This window comes from Cydia fagiglandana, chromosome 13 (assembly GCF_963556715.1).
Source record: "Cydia fagiglandana chromosome 13, ilCydFagi1.1, whole genome shotgun sequence".
NCBI lineage: Eukaryota > Metazoa > Arthropoda > Insecta > Lepidoptera > Tortricidae > Cydia > Cydia fagiglandana.
Window position 1 is genome coordinate 11,281,635 of NC_085944.1, and position 20,649 is coordinate 11,302,283.

A 20,649-nucleotide genomic window follows, 5' to 3' on the forward strand; every position below is an offset into this window, starting at 1 on the left:
CTACATGTCCCATTATGTAAAAATCTGTTTTAATGTTAATGTTTTGTTTGTACTAACCCTAGATTTAAGCATTAGTATGTTACTAACACATATGGACTTTTGGTTCGAAATAAAATATTATTGATTGATTGATTGATTGAAAAAACGTTTGCTAAATAAGTTTTTGTCCTAATAACATTTGACAAAGTAAAATCATGCCAAATGATAATTTGACCAAATAAATTATATGCGAAGTGTAACTTTGCTAAAGGTTCCTTTGGGAAATGAAACTATTGCGATAAGTTTGTTGGGAAGTGAAATTTGGCGAAATGTATTTGGCCGAAACGAAAGTACACCCTCAGCCTATCGATATGAAAAGCAACTCTACAGCCCTAGACACAAAGCTCATATTGCATCGACACATACTTTTCGTTCCTTGTAGTAGAGCTCCTCGCTCTCCTTGTCGCAGAGCAAGAGCACAACGGCGCCGAACAGGAAAATGGCGGCGCCCCAGCAGACGCCGTAGTCTCAGCCTATCGATATGAAAAGCAACTGTACAGCCCTAGACACAAAGCTCATATTGCACTGACACGTACTTTTCGTTCCTTGTCTCCTCGCTCTCATTGTCGCAGAGCAAGAGCACAACGGAACCGAACAGGAAAATGGCGGTGTCCCAGCCGACACCATAGTCTCAGCCTATCGGTATGAAAAGCAACTCTACAGCCCTAGACACAAAGCTCATATTGCATCGACACATACTTTTCGTTCCTTGTAGTAGAGCTCCTCGCTCTCCTTGTCGCAGAGCAAGAGCACAACGGCGCCAAACAGGAAAATGGCGGCGCCCCAGCCGACGCCATAGGCCCAGCCAAACTCCCACACCGATCGGTTTCCTGCAAAAGTTACCAATATGTTAGTATACATATAAACTGATATAGAATTATAGATTTCATCAATTTACCCTCCCATAGAAAATGGACCAGGTAAAATGTATAAAACAGCCAATTTTTTTTTTGGGATTCGTGGTTGGTCCCATAGTAAAAGTTGCTCAGTATGATCCCAAAACGTCCGTGGCAACGGGAAATCACTTATTTTTTGGCCATCCTGTATCCTCTAGCCGCCCATACGTCAAACCTTGCCAAGCAAAATTAAATTTTATTTTGTCAACACAATGTTCAAATTAGAATGGAACAGGAGACCTTTTAATAGGTCTCTGGGCGGCTAGAGGGTATACACATATAGCACATGAAATTACAAACTTCTGAAAGGTGTTTTGAAATACCGCGGTTCAAAAAGCTTATAAAACAAAGAGATACCGGCAAAGTAAGCATATAATTGAAGTTATGAAATGGATCGTGGAAATCGTAGAAAAACGTTTCATTGAATGATTTGATTTCCCAGAATTTTCATTTCGTACAAAACGTTTATTCCTAGAAAAATAAATTATTTCTTTGTGTTGAAAATGTTAGTGAATAATGATACAATAGATTTGTTTTACAACAGTTAAACTGATTTGAATTTGATAAATATTACTGGTTTCTTGGTTATTGGTTAAATACAGGGTCATTTTTGGATCGTTAGCCATATTGTGCGAGGTGATTAGGTAGGTCATACTGAACAAATTTTCTATGGAACCAACCTCGAAATACCAAAAAAAAAATTGGCCTTCCCATAGAAAACGTCGACATCCACTCAGCCAAAATGTGTGAAACGGCCAAAAAAATTTTTGTGATTTCGGAGTTGGTCCCACGGAAAAAGTTGCTCAGTATGGCCTACCTAATCACCTCGCACAATATGGCTAACGGTCCAAAAATTACCCTGTATGTACCAGTATTTTCGACAATAGTTACTATTATCGAAAATACTGTTGTCAGTTATCTTATTTGCCAATATGTTTCATTATGGATGGATCAATTGTTTCTAGTTGTTATACTGTACAACAGTAGCACAGTTTGTTAGAAAAAATGTATCGTGCTTACCCGGTTATTCATAAAACTTTACGGGCCTGATTTAGTTGAATTATGTTTTATCCCTTTCTTACAAATACATTAGTCAAAATGACAGATAAAGACAAACGATTATTAGCTAATCAAGGTTTGTAGCGCGTTTATGAATAAGGGGGTTAGTATATAGTTGACCCATTATGGAAAGGGTTTATAACTGCCACAAAAATGTTTGGCTAATTTAAAAAGCAGGATATTAAAAGTGGCCCCAGGTAACACACAGACAAAACATCCTGCCTCTGCCACGCGTATGGTAATTTTACTCCATGTTAGAGTTGAAAGTGTCTTTGTGTGACGTCCGTGTCTTTGAACGGACCAATCACGGCACGGGACTTCGCTCACCTCGTCCCGCGCACCCCCGTATTTTTGGCATCATCGGTTGCATGAAATAATTGCTCTAAACTCTGTCTAGGGGATTCCTAGTCTATGAGGTAACATAACCATAGCAACGAGTGAAGACTAAGTTGATTGGCCTATTATATCTTACCTAAATTCAGTTCTGCGGCGAAGCACACCGGGTAGATGACTAGGGCTATTAAGATGCACATCACTGCAAAAAAATAAACATATTAAGTACAAAGTTACACCACCCACAATCTCTATGCTTCGCCTTAAGGTTGACTGGTAGAGAATGCTTTTGGCATTAAGTCCGCCTTTTGTACGATAAGTTTTCTTTTGTGCAATAAAGTTTAAATGAATAAATAAAGTTATTAACGAAGGAAAAACTTCTAACTTCTATTACCGACTACGTGGTAACTTCTATTACTTCAGCTGAAGTGTCGTTAAAATTGAAAGTGGAATAGTCTGGAGAATTCAGGTGGGGAACTTAGGTCACGTTCTTAGTATTATGAGATTTATTTGAAAAGTTTTACATAATAGGGCGATCCATGAGCGCCTTTGTGTCTGAAAGTGCCCTGTTATGTAAGCTGAATTTCTTATGAATAAATTCAACTAATTGTTATGCGGCTTAAATTTTCAAGAAACGTTCATATATTTTTTAGAAAATGTTGTAAATCTTGTGATGTCACAACATCAAGGCTTTTTTACAAGCTTTTATTTAGTTTCACCTGACCGTTGTCTGTAATCAAATCTTGCAGTGGCGGGACTTCCATACAAGCCCAAAAGCCGGGCTTGCCCTAAGGCAACTAATTGCCTTACCGAAATTACGTAGTGATAAGATCAATAAAGATTATTTTGGAAATCGCGCGCCAAACGAACCCGTATTATTAAATTCAAGCCACAGCGGCCTCGAACCGCGGCACGAGCGTGTTGCAAAATTATGCCGCGGCGTGGCGCCTCGTCCGCGCGAACTAAATCAGGCGGAGGATGTTCTAGCTATCCTGCTCGAACTCGCACTCGTTGGCTTGCAACCGTGCTTGCTTTTTCGTCCCGCTCTGGGCACTATCAGCCTACAAACCGTCAAAGAACGATGTAACTATTTGTTGGTATGTATAGCAATTTTATAAGACGATTATGCTTGGATTTTGTGTGAAGTTAGCTGCATAAGTTCGCACAGCGCGCGTTCGCGTTTACTTCAAGTGTATTATTATTTAGTTGAGCCGAGTCAGTGGTCGAGTCGAAAGTAACGAAAGTTTGTTTAAGTGAATTTGATTAAATAGTGAATGTGAATTTGTTCATTGTTGTGGCGCTTAGTTTAATAAGTGTTAACAATGGATCAAGAAGTGGTTCCTTGTGACGGTTTGAAATGCGTCCACGTTTTAGTCAACCAAAACAAGGTAAAGTCTTTGACCTTTGTCGAAAAACGGGACCTAATTTCCGCGGCAAAACCAACACCCGACTTGTGTATTTCTCAGTCAAGTCAGTCGCGTAAGAGAAATTTCTGTAGGGCCGTCTACAAAACTCATTGGATTGTTGGTTGTTCCCATACAAATAAGATGTATTGCTGGTGTTGCATATTTTTTTCGAACGATATTAACGTTTGGAATACTTCTGGCTATAACGATTTAAATAATTTATCTGGAGCAATAAAGAGGCACATGAATTCCGGTAAACATATGTGTGCAGTGATTTCTTTTAGCAATTTTGGGAAACAAAGGATCGAGGCCTCTTTGTCGCGACAATTATCAGAAGAAATATCAAAACATAACATGCGTGTTGACAACAATCGTAGTGTTTTTCAGAGGTTAGTCGATATTGTGTGCCATTTAGCACAGCAAGAACTTCCTTTCAGAGGACACGATGAGTCAAACACTTCATTAAATAGGGGCAATTTTTTGGAACTTGTATCGTTGCTATCAAAATATGACGGCGTTCTAGAAAAACATGTTCAAAGCGACAAACCAAGCTCGAGCTATTTGTCTAACAAAATACAAAATGACATTATTCATTCCGTAGCAGACGTGCGCTATGATTAGCTCGCCTCGTCACGCTAGCAGATGCATTTGACCCCGAAGAGTGAAGATTGGACAGTTATTACGAAAACATATCTTTCGGCTTGCCCTACTCCAAAACCCTAGGCACGCTACTGAAATCTTGCAAGTTAAATTTGATCCACTTCCCGGTTTCCGATTGAGCTGAAATTTTGCATACATACGTAAGTCGGGTGACAATGCAATATTATGGTGTCATCGAGCTGATCTGATGAAGGAGACCAGAGGTGGGCCATAGGAACTCTGTGATAAAACAACGAAACCTAATTGTGTTTGGGGTTTTTAGAATTGTCTCGGTGAGTATTAATTGCCTGTGGAAAGAAAAGTACAGTCAGCGATAAAATCTTGTACCAAAAATGAAATTTTTGCCAAAAACTTATTATACGACTTCATTATGTCATATTTTCCAAGACAACTGACGTTAATACAAACAAAGTAAAAAAAAAGCAGACCGTAGTAGTTTACATAGTTAATCGGCTGTAAAATATGAATGTAAATTATACACAAAGATAAGTCAATTTTGTAATTGGGACAGTTAATTATAGGTGTACTTGTTTTAATTGCTTGTGACCTTTAAAAACAAGAATAAGAATTCTGTATGTAAAAGAAAAGGGGTCATCCATTAATTACGACACACGTTTAGGGGGCTGGGAGGGGGTCAAGAAAATGTGACATGGGGGAGGGGGAAAGCACATTGTGACGTCATTTTAACTTCATAACTATTCATCAGTAACCGAAAATTATTTTTTTAATTTTTATTGGCTGTACATTTAAATAATGAGGTTTTGGATGTAGGTAATTTTCGTTCCTAATTGGTTTTGTGTTATAAAATCACTAATATTTCTTTTACCAAAAATATTTTTTTATTAAAAATCACAATGCCGAGTTAGTATTGCCGATTTCGTTGAAAACAAAATTGCCTAAAATGTGACGTCACACCACTTGGGGAAGGGATTTGCAAAATGTGACCGAATGTGACAAGGACTGTGACAAGGACCCTTCCTTGTCACACTTGATCACATTTTCCCCCGGGAGGGGTCAAAAAACCTAGAAATTCGTGTGACGTAATTAATGGATGATCCCAAATACCTTATTTACATTTGTCAATGTTCTGTGGCCCAATACAAATAATATGTTTAATAATTTCCAGATTTAGATAACCTATTACGTAGGCGGTACAATTTCATTAAATTGATATTCCATGAATTATTAAAATGATTGTATCAGCTGATAGCCTCTGCCTACTTACTCGTACGAGCTATTGCTTCTAAATCAATAAGTCAAACAGTTCTATTTTTATACTATAGACAAGTAAATTTTTGTGACATTATGTAGCCAAGTTAATATATAATATTATTTTCTGACAGACTAAATTAAAGATGAGCAAAATTGGACGTAGATGTACCTAATTAAGTTGCTAAAGTCACGGCACTTATTCACAGAACCAGAAAATTAAATGATCTGCGCAGAGGAGATCCTTTTCCCGATCATGATCGGATTAAGATAGCAAAGCGCCGCGAGCGCTCCATCTGCGCATATCTCGCGCTTGCATTGCACGCGCGCTGGACATCGTGCCTACTAGGTAATGCACGTGAGAATTTCGCGACGCTTTTTCCAGAGCTTAGTAGGCATTTGTGTCAATAACGATTTTTGGCTGAATGATAATACTTCCGTCGTCTGCGTCGTCGCGCACAGCCCCGCCGACGATACCTTTGTGACTATTGCCTGACAGACAAATGTAAAAGGCCGAGCCACACCGGCTTGCGTGTGCGTGACGTGCGCGTGTGCGTGAGCTAAAATGTTGGATCCATAAGGATCCGTCTCTCATAAGGATCTGTATACTACAACGCCGCACGCGCACGTAGCCGGTGTGCACAGGTCTAAAGTGTGGGTACATACGTGCGAGTGACATGGCGAGCACCGCGAACCGGTAGTAGCGGAACTTGGTGCGGTGGTCGGCGGCGCGCAGCCCCAGCCCCGTGAGCAGCGCGCCGCACACGTCCGCCGCCAGCGTCGCCACGCACAGCCCCGCCGACGCCCTGCGAATACAATTTACATGCTTACCCCCTTATTCATAAACGTCTACTAAAGTTGACAAGCCGATGATATGATGGAAAGAGACAAACGATTATTATCGGCTTGTCAACTTTAGTAAACGTTTATGAATAAGGGGGTTAATCTTCTTCGTTACACTCTTGACAGAGTAGTCGTGGAGTACTTAGACTTTTGAGCGACTCGTTTAACGACACGTCGCCATTCATCACCGTAAAGCTGCTTTCCGTGAGCATTCGCATACTGTGGCCGACACACTCTGACTTTGATTTGGTCTTGGTCGGTCCATCTCATTGGCGATCTTCCTCTTGCCCTATCACCTTAATACCCGTTCACAATTCTCATAACGCCCTTTTTTAGAACGACAAAACAAAGTCAAAACGCAGTGCCTTTGAAACATAGACAGAGAACTGTGAAACTTTCCATTTAATAAAATTTTAGCGAGCGTAAAACTGAAATGCAATTCGCTGTGATAGAACTATTATTCCATTGCTATCTTCGGTAAATGCAATAAAATTATCGAACATGGAATCAGTTTGAAACATGAGAAGAATTCTCGAACAAAGTAATGTAAATTCTCCGTTTACTAAAATAGCTTTAAATACCTAATGTTTTTGTGTTGTCATATTAGCTAAATTGATTGCACGCCAATGTACCATGTGAATGCTTTTTATGTAAATAGTTTTAAGGTACCGAGACCACTGGAAACGTAGTTGTATAACTGTAGTTCGGCTTTGAGAATGTGAGTGGCCGTTGGCCGGCAACAAATCAACCGCTGTAGAGCTCTTGAAACAGTCAACCACAATATACTGCATTGTGTTAGTGAACGAGGACCTTTGCTAAAGCTATACCTACTCCATTCTATGTACCTACATGTCGGCGGCCGATCATAAGATCAGGCAGATCGTAATGTTCATGTGTAATGTTTTGACGATAGTCACATTAAACCAATATATAGGTAGGATAGGTTCTTTAGGTTGCTTCATATGCCCGAAGGGCAAACTGCCCAGAAATAGGAGCCCGACTCAGGGAACGAGTCAAAGATTTTCACGTGCCTCGATCTGCCTAGGAATTTCACGATATGCCTGATCTTCCGATCGGCCGCCGACATACATACAAGATAAGGGTGACCACTAGAATGAAGCATGGTAGACAGTAGCAAGTATACAATACAAATATTATCAAACATCTAATGAAATGTCGCTAAACTTATGGTCACTGATTTAAACTTCAACGTTCAATAATTTGCTACGATAGTAGCAGAGGAGTTTGCAACGCAGCTGTCATCCTATAGAGAACTATTTAACTTTGTATACAATGAAACTTTAGCGAACCGACAGTTGGTGCAACTGGTCTCAGCGATCATATTATAATAGTAATTGAATGGATGGACCAACTTCTGACAAAACTAATCTCGATAGATTTAAGATTTCCCCTGAGGGCTTCCCATCTGGCACCCTCGCCAAGGTCGTTCAATTTAATTTTCGGAATATGGCGCCCCTCCGTACCGTTTGTGGGGTTAGACGCTTTTACGCCTTGAACCCACAAAGGTCGTGTATGCGCACGTATCCTTAAAATGAAAACACTCTGAATATGAGAGGCGCCGCGGGGGTCTCGCAGTCTGCGTAGTAATAGCTATTCTGTTACGCATTGAATGTATTTCAGTAAAGTGCGTCAAAGTATTATCAAATATATATGAACCTGTCTTGCCGTACGTGAGGCTGTAACATGTCGACTCAAGCAAAGTTATAACCTTAGCCAGGCGTGGCTCACTCCGCGATTTCGTTCCACACCAATATTGGTGGCTAGCCGCGCGTGACGCTGTTGCCACCTAGCGGCCATATCTGTCCCGATCGTAACAGACGCGTTTTGTTAGAGAGTGAGTCTTCTGGACCTAGACCTATTAATTATTCTGTATTAGCTTAGCCACAAATGCACTCACTTAATATAAGAGGTAGGCCTGGCAGCGTAGCAGCCGGGCTGCGCCGTGATGTCAAAGGGCAGCGGCGTGGGAGCCTCGGGGTCTATGCAATGCATGAAGAGCCCCTGCCGCCAGCCCGCCGCCATCAGCCAGTCTGCCGACGCCAGCCCAAGCACCATCAGGATCACCACTAGCAGACCGCATATTAGGGCGATGACCTGCAAACAGAAAAATTAAACTCAGTTTTGCGGAAAGACTATGCATGTTAACAGATGCAACCCTATGAGGTACAGAACATTACGGCCCAACGAATCTGGAACTTTCTGGATGCAACGGGCTTTAGTAATGAAATTTTAAGGGCCGTCACAATATATCAATGCTGGTCGATGCGACACTCAGAGGCGCACAACACCCCAATAATAATAATGTTAACAGATGACGACGTTTCGGACATTTCAGACGCCATTTAGGCCCCTGAACAAAGAATTAGCAGAGTTGTTAGATACCATCGCCCACACTGTACATCGGAGGACCTTAGGACCTTAAGACGAAACGGGAGCCGATTTTAAATATTTTAGGTAAATATACCCGTCTCGCTAACGGAAGCGGCTCCTAAAACTAGTGCGATAAGGACAAGGCGAAAATCCCGCGTAAAAATCTCAAAAATCGAGGTTTGGTACTCGACTGTTTCCTCCTCCAAAACTTAACCAATTCTACCCAAACTTGGAAATCGAAAAGATTATGAAATTATCTGTGTCGGACCGTTTTGCTTTTTTGGCGAATTGATATCAGTTTTGAATACTACGCCTCTCATTGCGGCATAGTCAATTAGGCCATTTTGGCCATTTTTGAAGGGCTCTAGCGCCTTAAAAAACCAAAAATATCATAAAAAGCAAAACGGTCCGACACAGATATTGGCAATATTAATCTGTGTTGAAAAAATCATTGTCAAATCTAGCATCAAAACCCACGGAGGAAACAGTCGAGTACGTTTGTATGGAGAAATGACCACTCCTGTTGGCTCTTAAGAAGCTGTTAGGAGTGTTGCGGTTTGTACAATGTACAATATGTCCAACACGCTGACGGTCCATTTATGTAAGACGTGCCAGCTGATAATGCTGAGCACCCGGGAAAATATTACATAGACTATAAATTATAACCTTAAAATCTTTGACGTCATGAAGAAAATGTGACCAAACCATCTAGTTGCCTAGGAGGGATCGAATTGGCGTCTTAAGCTTTCGCGGCTAAATAATAACTACTTAAAACAACACAAAAATATTTAATAAAATAATTTGATTAGTTTCTTAGTTGCATTACATAGATAAGGTGTTACACACAACACAATGTATGTATGCGAATACTAGGTACATTTTGAGGTCGCATCTTAAAGATTCTCACCAGAACTTCCAACCTAGAGCAATACCTAGAACCTGATGGAAATTCGGTAGTGGATATAGGCTTCATTGGATTGGTATACCGGCTGTATTATTGGTATAACGCGTTATTCTGGGAACACAATATCAAACAGTGAGCATTGTAGTCGATAACAGGATTCTGCCTGTTCCAGTGAAGCAGATTGATGCGACGTATTGTTTTCATCAAAGAGAAGTGCAGTAGAAATTATGGACCACGTAGACAGATTTTTAAAATGTTTCATCAGTACGAAACTCAAATTGCATTTTGTTTTGTTTCGTTCAATTTTTAAACAAATAAAATCAAATGTAGGTATTTTCCATCCTAATGGTTTGAATGTCACTGGTAAATTACGTATCTCGTATGGGCCTTATAAGGATATAACATTTTAAATATTTGTGGTTGGTAACTTTCGTATCACAAATTAAGGCAAATTTGTACTGTAATTCGATTCATAAAATAAATATATCTAGTTAATCGAATTCTTTAGTTGCTTGGTCGAGACTTATTGAACATTCTTGGAAAGGGCGATTGAATACCTACAAAACAAGTAATACGAGGACAAAAATGTTTAAGCAATCCGTGAAATTGTAACAAAAAAAAATTAAAAATTCCTCGAAACGAATGCAATTAAAATGTTATAATAAATCAATATAATATGTAATTTTAATAATTTATACGCACGAGAAGATATCTAATTTTATCTGACCTGAAAATCGCAAGAACTTTTTATTTTATTCTTGCTATAGGATATGGAAACAAACCAAGTTAAAAACTTATAATTAGTCTTCGATAAAGATCCAATAACAGAGGTTTGGTAGAAAAAAATAATATCTACTTGATAACAAAATAGGTAATATAATTTTGGGTACCTATTTTATTACTTAATAAAAAATAGAGTTCGCTTCAAAACTTTTAATAAAATACCCAAAAGCCCTAATTCTATCATATATTAATTGCCTAACCTTAACCTCATTTAGACAAGTGCTTTTTAATCCTCAGGCTGCCTCATAGGCCTCATAGCGTGACGTCCGTACCCGTACAATCGATTGTAGAGCGTTCGAAGTCCTACGCTAAACGTCGTTCCATGCAAGTGTGCACATGCAATGGCTCATCTACACGATGGGCCAACGCCGGCCACTCCAAGGGACGTATTTACGCGTTAGAGGGAGCAAGTGATATTGCTATCTCATTCTACAGCATGGCTGCGTCCCGTTGGAGTGGCCGGCGTTGACCCATCGTGTAGAGGAGCCGTAAAACAAAACAAGTAATTTAAGTTGTCAAGTAGAGCTCCACTGTGACTCTACCATACGTTTTATTTATTATTAAAGTAAGCTTCCGCTTTCTGTACAAGCAAGCTGTATATTTTGAACAGTAAGTAATTGATAAAACATTATATTATCCCGACCGCGGGCGCATGGGCCGCTCTTGCATATTGCTTGTGTTTACTTTCCACATAATGACAGTCATATGAATTCTCTGCGTTGCTTTTTTGATAATGCTGCTAGGATAATGAATACCTACCCAGATGATATTTTCGTTTTAGTAGGTGATTTTAACGTATCTTATGCCTCATGGTCCCCGTGTGAGGTTTCAAATCGCCTCAATATTGAGACTAATGGAGATCCAACAGCTATAGTTCTTTCCGATTTCGTCGCTCTAACTGGTGTTAGCCAATATAACAATTGTTCTAATATAAATGGACGTGTGTTGGATTTAGTAATGGCCAATGTAGATTGCACGGTTGGTGCCTGCTCGTCACCGCTTACGCAAGAGGATCCGCAGCACAAAGCGTTGAATATTTCACTAGCGCTAAACTTAATGAGTTATTTGCCGCGCTTACTGCCCAATCAATGTACTAGGCCGATTTTTTACCGCGGCAACTATGACCTTATCCGCAAGGAATTATCTGAGACCGATTGGTCGTGTATGAATAACATGAATGTTGAGGAGTCAGTTACGTATTTTTATTCGGTTCTTAGAACACTTATTCTCAGGCATGTTCCACATAAAAGCGTTAGTAGTAATACTGGATACCCTCCTTGGTTTTCTCGTGCACTAATAAAAGTTCGCAAACAAAAACTATCTGTCCATAAAAGGTGGAAAATATATGGTAATCCCCTGGATAGGGCGGAGTTTAATTTACTGAGAAAAAGAGAACACAAATTAGCCACCGAGTGCTATAACAATTTTATTTCGTTGGCTGAGGATAGAATACACAGTGATCCTACTTATTTTTGGTCGTATATGAAGTCAAAATTCCCTAGTAATTGTGTACCCGACCAAATGTCTTACCTTGGTGAAGTTTCTAAAGACGGTAACATAATTAGTAATTTTTTAATAGATATTTTAACTCTGTGTTTGTTACTGATTCTTCTACCTTACCCGATTATTTGCATGTAGCTAATGACTCCTTGATTGATCTTAATACCGTTGAAATCTCCGAGGATTGCGTTTTTAAGTTTTTAGAGAAAGTAGATATTAAGAAGGGTAGTGGTGCCGATTTGATTCATCCCCTTTTCATTAAAATGTGCGCCCGTGAATTGACAGTGCCTTTAACTCGAATCTTTATTAAGTCCTTTTCTCATGGTCAGTTTCCCTCTTCTTGGAAAAAAGCCTTGATAACACCAATTTACAAAAGTGGTGATGCGAACCTAGTCACTAATTACAGGCCCATTAGTAAATTGAACATATTTGCTAAAATCTTTGAGAAGATCGTTTACAACAAGATTACTTCTGCTTTCTCTCAGCACATTGCCCCTAGCCAACACGGTTTTTGTCAAGGTCGTAGCGTGGATACAAATCTCGTGACCTTTACCGATTTTATTATCAATAGGATATCTTCTGGCTGTCAGGTGGACGTCGTGTATACCGATTTTTCGAAATGTTTTGACAAAATTAACCATAATAATTTAATCAAGAAACTCTTTGAGCTCGGTATACACGGCGACCTCCTTAGATGGATAAAGTCTTACCTGTCAAATCGCAGTCAGGCGGTTGCCTTGAAGGGTTATACTTCTTGCTTTCTTCCTATACCTTCCGGAGTACCCCAAGGATCACATCTTGGTCCCTTACTATTTATCTTATATGTCAATGACATGGCAACCTGTTTTCGAAACTCTGAGCACCTCGTCTATGCAGATGACACTAAAATCTACAAAGCTGTGTCATCGGAAGCAGATTGTCGTGCATTACAGCATGATTTGGATAACTTTTCCCTCTATTGTTCAGATAATCATCTTTTCTTGAATAATGAAAAATGTTTCATAATCAGCTTTAATCGTAAAAATGATCCGTTAATTTTCAATTACACCTTAGCTGGGAAAAATATAGCCCGGGTATCTTCCATTAGGGACTTAGGTGTTACTTTAGACTCACAATTAAATTTTAGTTTACATATTGATAATATATGTAAGCGGGCTTATAAGAAGTTAGGGATGATTCTCAGGATCGGACAGCCTTTTAGGCGCCCTAATACTTATAAACTATTATTCTATTCCTTTGTTAGGAGTATACTTGAATTTGGTTGTGTTGTGTGGACACCTCAGTATCAAGTTCATATTGATCGCCTGGAAAGGATCCAAAATATTTTTCTAAAATCTCTCTGTTACAGAACGGGCAATTATTTCGAACGTACTTCGTTAGCAGCGAGGCATTTTTGTGTTCCTTCCCTTTATAAACGAAGACACTATTTAGATGTAATGTTCTTATTTAAAATTCTTAATGGAATAATAAAATGTCCGAATCTCTTAGAATTAGTCACTTTTAGTTGTCCGCACCTCCCCCTACGTTCCAGATCTCTATTTCATATCAGCTTTGCTCGTAAGAATTACTCTCGGCACACTTTTTTCAGACGAGTCCCTAGTTATGTTAATAGGCACTTACATGACATTGATCCTTTTCACTCTTCCTTGTCTAGTCTCAAAATTGAACTTAAGCGTAAATTGTTTTAGATTTAAGTATTAAAAATCGTTTTAAATGACAAAATGTATAAATGTAACTTTCAGATTGTCCTACCTACCAACTAGTAAAATAAATTGATGACAACTTATCCGATAATACTAAAATAGATATTGATCTTGAACTTATTTACCAATTTTCTACTTACCTACCCTACTATAATCTAAAACAATATTGATTTTGTTTGGAAGACTGGTAAATACAGTTTAAGTAGATATGGCTCATAATTACAATTTTATTTTTTCTTTCTGCGGTTATTATGTATGTTAACATTATATACCTACTCATTAATGAACCTCCAGGTCTGTTTCTTAAGTATGTTACGTACACTACATTGTACTAAAAATCCATTTGTATTATGTGACTGTTTGTGTTCTAAATAAATCAAAGAAAAAAAAAAAATTATAGTGTTCAGTGTTTATTTCCACTGCCCAAATGGTTCATCATCATATCAGCCAGAGGACGTCCACTGCTGGACATAGGCCTCCCCCAAAGAGTGCCACAATGACCAGTCTTGCGCAATAGTTCATCTATGCTCGTATCTTCTTCCTCGCGTTACCCCGGCATTTCGCCACGGCTCATGAGAGCCTGGGGTCCGCTTGACAACTAATCCCATGATTTGACGTAGGCACTAGTTTTTACGAAAGCGACTCCATCTGACCTTCCAACCCAGAGGAATATTCTCGTATATTCCTAACTAATCATAATATATATGCGCTTCGACAAGTGTCATCACTCGTGTGTGATGCCACGTGCCAAATGTGCTCCATATAATATCCAATATCAACCCTAAACGCTTTGCGATAGCTCGTAATTGAATTCATTATGTTATTGGAAAATCAGCCTTTAGACCTAGCGAATACGATTGAAAACAATTGGGCTGACTAGATTTTAACGATGGCAATTTCCACCTATAAAAGCATACCCATTGTAATCAGTTTGCGTTTGGTATCCAGTCAGTGCCACCCCTGTTTGGACAGGAACTAACAACTCCCTTTTGGGTGTAACTTAACTGAAGCGTGCAAAACCTCATTACGACACTGATTTGGCTGAACAAAACGTTTTGCCTGGGAAAAGTAATAGCTATTTGTAGTTTTCACAGTACCTATATGGAAACTTTTTTGCAGCTATAAGAATACATACAGTGTTTTCCAGGTTTTCCATGAATTTTCAGAAATACTAGAAAAAAAATGTATAAATGAAAAAAACGCAGTGCTCACAAATATCTGATTAAGATATTTTTGACCACCTCGGCCGCTCCGATATATCTGATGGCGACTGTACCTAAGTGCCTATATGAATGCTCGTTAATCAATTGACCGCAAAGTCCAAAACCAACAATAACGACAATATTTGCGTGCTATTTACAAGCCCTCAAATTACATAAATGCAATAAAGCCTTTCCTTTAGTGTTATTTCATTTTTACGGCCACGCGTGCCTCCGGCGCGGCGTAGGACGTTAAACAGAAAATATGATATAATTATTACTCGGACACACACACCACATAACCACACCCACAATAAGATAAAATAAAATTTATTTCATTGAAGAACATCCCAAAATTAAAACAATCATAATACTCTTAAACAGTTACTTCACTTCAATGTACAAAGATGGTTTAGACAAGTAAACATCAAATAAAAGATCTTGTAAGCAAAAATTGTAACTGCATGGCTCTTACATATTTTAATACAAAGGGTCATTTACATGATAGGTATGAGTTCCTCTTAATCGCCTGTACCTAAACTACAACAATACTTGTAAAATAACACGTACTTAGAACCTGGTGATTTAATGTAAGTATTTGTGTAAACACTTGGATTCGAGAATGGCATTAAACAATTACGGCCATCGTATGACAGGGAGCGCTGGTGGCCTAGCAGTAAGAGCGTGCGACTTTCAATCCGGAGATCGCAGGTTCAAATTCCGGCTCGTACCAATGAGTTTTTCGGAACTTATGTACGAAATATCATTGGATATTTACCAGTTGCTTTTCGGTGAAGGAAAACATCGTGAGGAAACCTGACTAATCCCAATAAGGCCTAGTTTCCCCTCTGGGTCGCTTTCGTAAAATCTATTTTCTAGTGCCTACGTCAAATCATGGGATTAGTTGTCAAGCGGACTCCAGGCTCCCAAGAGCCGTGGCAAAAAGCCGGGACAACGCGAGGAAGATGATGATGGGCATCGTATGACATAATCGCAGGCGAATTTTGAATGGGTATCAAATTATACGCTACACTCGCTCGTATCATATAAAAGGTACCTTGCAATAACGGCGATATGACGTTATTAATACGCATATGCGGCTAACGGCTTCTGTTACAATTATAAACAATAAACCCCAGTACAATTGGACATATTTCATACTGGCAGTATATAATGGCGCTTTGTAACGCCCGTATTAAACTAGGAGTAGTGGCACGCTCGGATAACGCCGGCTCCATTTATAACAATGCTTTGACGTGAAATGGGTGCTGTAATCGAGTAATGATGCATATTCTGCTCTCGTGCGCCAAAACTTAGGGATAGATACGGTAGAGTAATACCGTACACGGCGCACGGTGGGCTGAAAATCGGCCTCCATAGAAATAGAAACCGAAGTCTTAAATTTGAACTTTTTTTTATTGGAATAGCTTTTGTTAGGTTTTATTATGTCCCAAAATTAATCTTAGCTAATTTGGTTGGAAAAATAATTAATTATAATTTTTTTTCAAAATCTTTGTATGGCGCGTATCAGAAAAAACGAGTTTTCTCCGAAAATAAAAAGTTAACCGTAATATCCTGACAGATGATTTTAAAACCAATTATTCTTGATTTTTCCACATAATTAGAATTTTCCTACGGGGTGCACTTTTTTTTTTAAAAATCGATATATATTTTTTATTTTTATTTTTTTATTTTAATACGGTTATACTCGTTATTTTGACTACAAAAAATGAATTTGAGTTTGATCGAACCAATAACTTACGCGTAGTGAATTTTTGTTCTAAGCAAATGTATGGAGCGTACGAGTAAAACGGATTTTTTTTCAAAAATTAAAGGTATACCGTAATATCCTTGCAGATGATTTAAGTACCAATTATTAATGATATTTTGACATAACGCGAACTTTTCTACCGTATGCACTTATTTAACAAAAAATAAAAAACTTATTTTTTCATGCTGAAATAACTTTTTCTCATTGTTTTAATCAAATAAATAATAAACATACAAGAGTTACAAGTAGAAAATTGAAAATAAAACCATTACATCCTTTACATTATTACCCTTGTATCCTCTTTATTACATTATCTTTGTACTTAATGAAACAATATTTAACAAATTTGTCATATTGACAACTGATGAGTCTAAAATTAATGATCGTTAATAAGGTCCGGTTACAATCATTAGTAGATACTACGAATTTACTTAATTAAATAAATATCAGTAACATTATCAATAATTGGTTTACATAAAAACAGAAATAAGTATATGTAATGCTATGCTAATTAAAAGTATTCTAATGCTAATATTGGAATCCTGAAAGTTTAGTTTTCCTGGTCGCTTACTTCCGAATCCGTGTCCATTTCAGAATCAGGGTACACATTTGAGGTATCTGTCACTTCTTCTTCTTGAGGTTCCAGAAAAATGAATAATTCTAAAGTTTCAGGGAAGAAAGCCTGTTTCTTTTTTCCACTTATTGTTGGCCTCATTGAAGAAAGGACAGGATCGGAAGACAAAAGTAACATATTAAAAACATCCCTGTTCGAATGCAATGTTATCTCACACGAAAAATCCGTTACAGTAACAGATTGCGTTGGTGGATAACAATCTAATTTAGCCTTCTGTACCTTATAATACGATGGGTATAAATTTGAAGCACCCTCTCTGATGGCTGTCTCTCGTAAAGTTATGTATTGCCATTTACTTAACTTCAAAGAAATCAGTAGACCTAATGCCTTCTCTGCTGTAAGTGACGCGGTAGAACCAGGCTTCTTGATGATTGCAGTGAATTTCTGGACTGCTTCTGGGTTCTTTAACATATATTTTATCAATGATGCAATTTCACCCCGACCATCTTCTTTTAAAAGCTTTACAGCTGAAAACACCACTTCGTCTGTGTTTTCAACGCTTAGATCGCTGCATCTGTTTTTTTTCTGCTTCGTTCCGAGGTCTTCGAATGGTTTACGTTTCAATCGCGTCATGGTTCCAGTTGATGATGTGCTTAGTGTATGAGGAATGAGATCACTGCTGGTTGATGCGTGGGCTAACTGAAGATCCAACTGAAGATAAAAGCAACTTGGCCAGTCAATATTTGCTTCTAACCAAGATCCATACATTGTTCTAAATTTTTCTGTGTTCCGTTGGCTTTTCTTCCATCTGTCAGTAGCAGCTCTTGTAAATCTTCGGCAAAATTCTTTCAAGGTGTCACGATCTTCTTCTGATAGGTTAAGGTTTGATTTAGTTAGCACTATTTCAAACAAAGCTTCGTGATTTAAACTAGATCCTTGAGATTTTAGGATAACAAACAAGTCCAAGTTCGTAATAAGACTGTCCATGGTTTATGGTCGTGTAAGTTAGCGGTTAAGAAGCTCAAGATGAACTAAAATATAAAATGTACCCCTTACCTATTTATTGCTAGTACTAATTAACACCACCATTCTACGAGTATATCATTGCTATTATAATTAGTTTTACGTCTAATTATAAGCATAATGATTAAAACCTTAATGATTAAACTGCATTCATAATATCTACTAACGATTGTAACCGGACCTCATTAATGATCATTAATTTTAGACTCATAAGTTGTCAATGTGTCATTTGTTAAATACTGTTTCATTAAGTACAAAGATAATGTAATAAAGAGGATACAATGGTAATAATGTAAAGGATGTAATGGTTTTATTTTCAATTTTCTACTTGTAACTCTTGTATGTTTATTATTTATTTGATTAAAACAATGAGAAAAAGCTATTTCAGCATGAAAAAATAAGTTTTTTATTTTTTATTAAATAAGTGCACACGGTAGAAAGGTTCGCGTTATGTCAAAATATCATTAATAATTGGTACTTAAATCATCTGCAAGGATATTACGGTATACCTTTAATTTTTGAAAAAAAATCCGTTTTACTCGTACGCTCCATACATTTGCTTAGAACAAAAATTCACTACGCGTAAGTTATTGGTTCGATCAAACTCAAATTCATTTTTTGTAGTCAAAATAACGAGTATAACCGTATTAAAATAAAAAATAAAATAATAAAAATAAAAAATATATATCGATTTAAAAAAAAAAAAGTGCACCCCGTAGGAAAATTCTAATTATGTGGAAAAATCAAGAATAATTGGTTTTAAAATCATCTGTCAGGATATTACGGTTAACTTTTTATTTTCGGAGAAAACTCGTTTTTTCTGATACGCGCCATACAAAGATTGTGAAAAAAAATTATAATTAATTATTTTTCCAACCAAATTAGCTAAGATTAATTTTGGGACATAATAAAACCTAACAAAAGCTATTCCAATAAAAAAAAGTTCAAATTTAAGACTTCGGTTTCTATTTCTATGGAGGCCGATTTTCAGCCCACCGTGCGGCGGGAAGAAGTCGATAACTCGAAATATGTACTCTATTTAAGAAATTCAAACTTAAAATTACATAAGGTTTAAATTTTTTCCCGCCAGTTATCATCTTCCCGCCGTGTAAGGAATTTATAATAGCTAAAATAAGGACGCTAAGCACGAAGGGTTTTGTACATTGACCCACAATTTCCTATCCTATTACCGACATGTCCATATAATCTACTCTATTATCAATATCATGTTTAACAAATAATCACAAAAAGCACATGGTGAAGCAAGCAGATATCTGATATATTCATCCACTTTTTTCTGTGAGTACCTTTGGCTAGGCCACCTAAATCGCTAAAATATCCGCAGTGACGCAGCGCACGTACCGGCAAGCCGTTCGTTTTGTAATTGGAAAGGTAGACAGATATAAAAGATCCAATTTTAAGGCTCGCTTGGGCGATAGGCGCGTGCCGAGGTTTGAGGTAGGTCATGCAGAGCATCGACAAACCTAGGGGACCTTTCCAAATATGTACCTAATTATGAAGATAATGGCGCAAAATATGTAAAATAGGAATGCAGACAGCATGATGACAAATATAAACAACATTCCAAGTATTACAACTACATATTATAGAGAAATAAACAATGAACTTAAAACAGATATACTTAACCATCCATCAATATTAATCATCGTTAGATATGACAAACGATACGCCTTAACAAACATCAATACTAGATGTCAAATGTGAGCAAACAAACAAACCTACATATCACCAACTTGTGTCGCACCGTATAGACCAGCGGTGCAACAAAAATGGGTTTTGATAACATTAAAGTTTTTTCTTTTTTGATATGTTATTGTAAGCATGTTAAATAACATTCATGTAAAAAGTTAGAAAATTTTAGGTGGAGCGTTCGGCCATATTTAAATATTTCAATTTTTGCTAAATAACTATGTAAATATAAAATTAAAGTTACAAAAAACTTTAACATATTCAATAACACTTTAATTTATTCACAATATTCGGTTTTTAGAAATCTGGAACAGCTGCTTTCTGGTGAACGTAAAAACACGAATTATTATGCAAATACAGAATTAGAGTAGCTGATATTGCAAAATTACGATATTATCTATCAACTTAGTATACATGTAAAAAGTTAGAAATATAGACAATGTGCTTGTCTAGATATTGATTTCTGGTTAAGCAGTATAGCCAATATTGAATTAAAGTTTGTAGAGATAATATTACACGGTCATAATAAAGATCTTACTTCTCACACAAAAGATTAGAAATATAAAATCACGGCGACACTAAATACTGATACGTAAATATGCATTCCGAGCTTATATTAAGTTACATTTCAAACGCGCGGCGTTTT

The 20,649-nt window shown here is 37.6% G+C and overlaps 1 protein-coding gene across 1 annotated transcript in view; it reads right to left on the minus strand.

The window, feature by feature from the left end:
* Positions 1-717: 717 nt before the first annotated feature.
* Positions 718-20,649, minus strand: part of LOC134669885 (transmembrane protein 47) — a 40,625-nt gene continuing 20,693 nt past the window's right edge. The window contains exons 2-5 of the mRNA XM_063527502.1: positions 8,364-8,560; positions 6,269-6,408; positions 2,467-2,529; positions 718-869 (exon numbers count right to left, since the gene is read on the minus strand). Of these exons, the coding sequence (XP_063383572.1) occupies positions 718-869; positions 2,467-2,529; positions 6,269-6,408; positions 8,364-8,560 (552 nt within the window). The remainder of the gene's footprint in view (positions 870-2,466; positions 2,530-6,268; positions 6,409-8,363; positions 8,561-20,649) is intronic.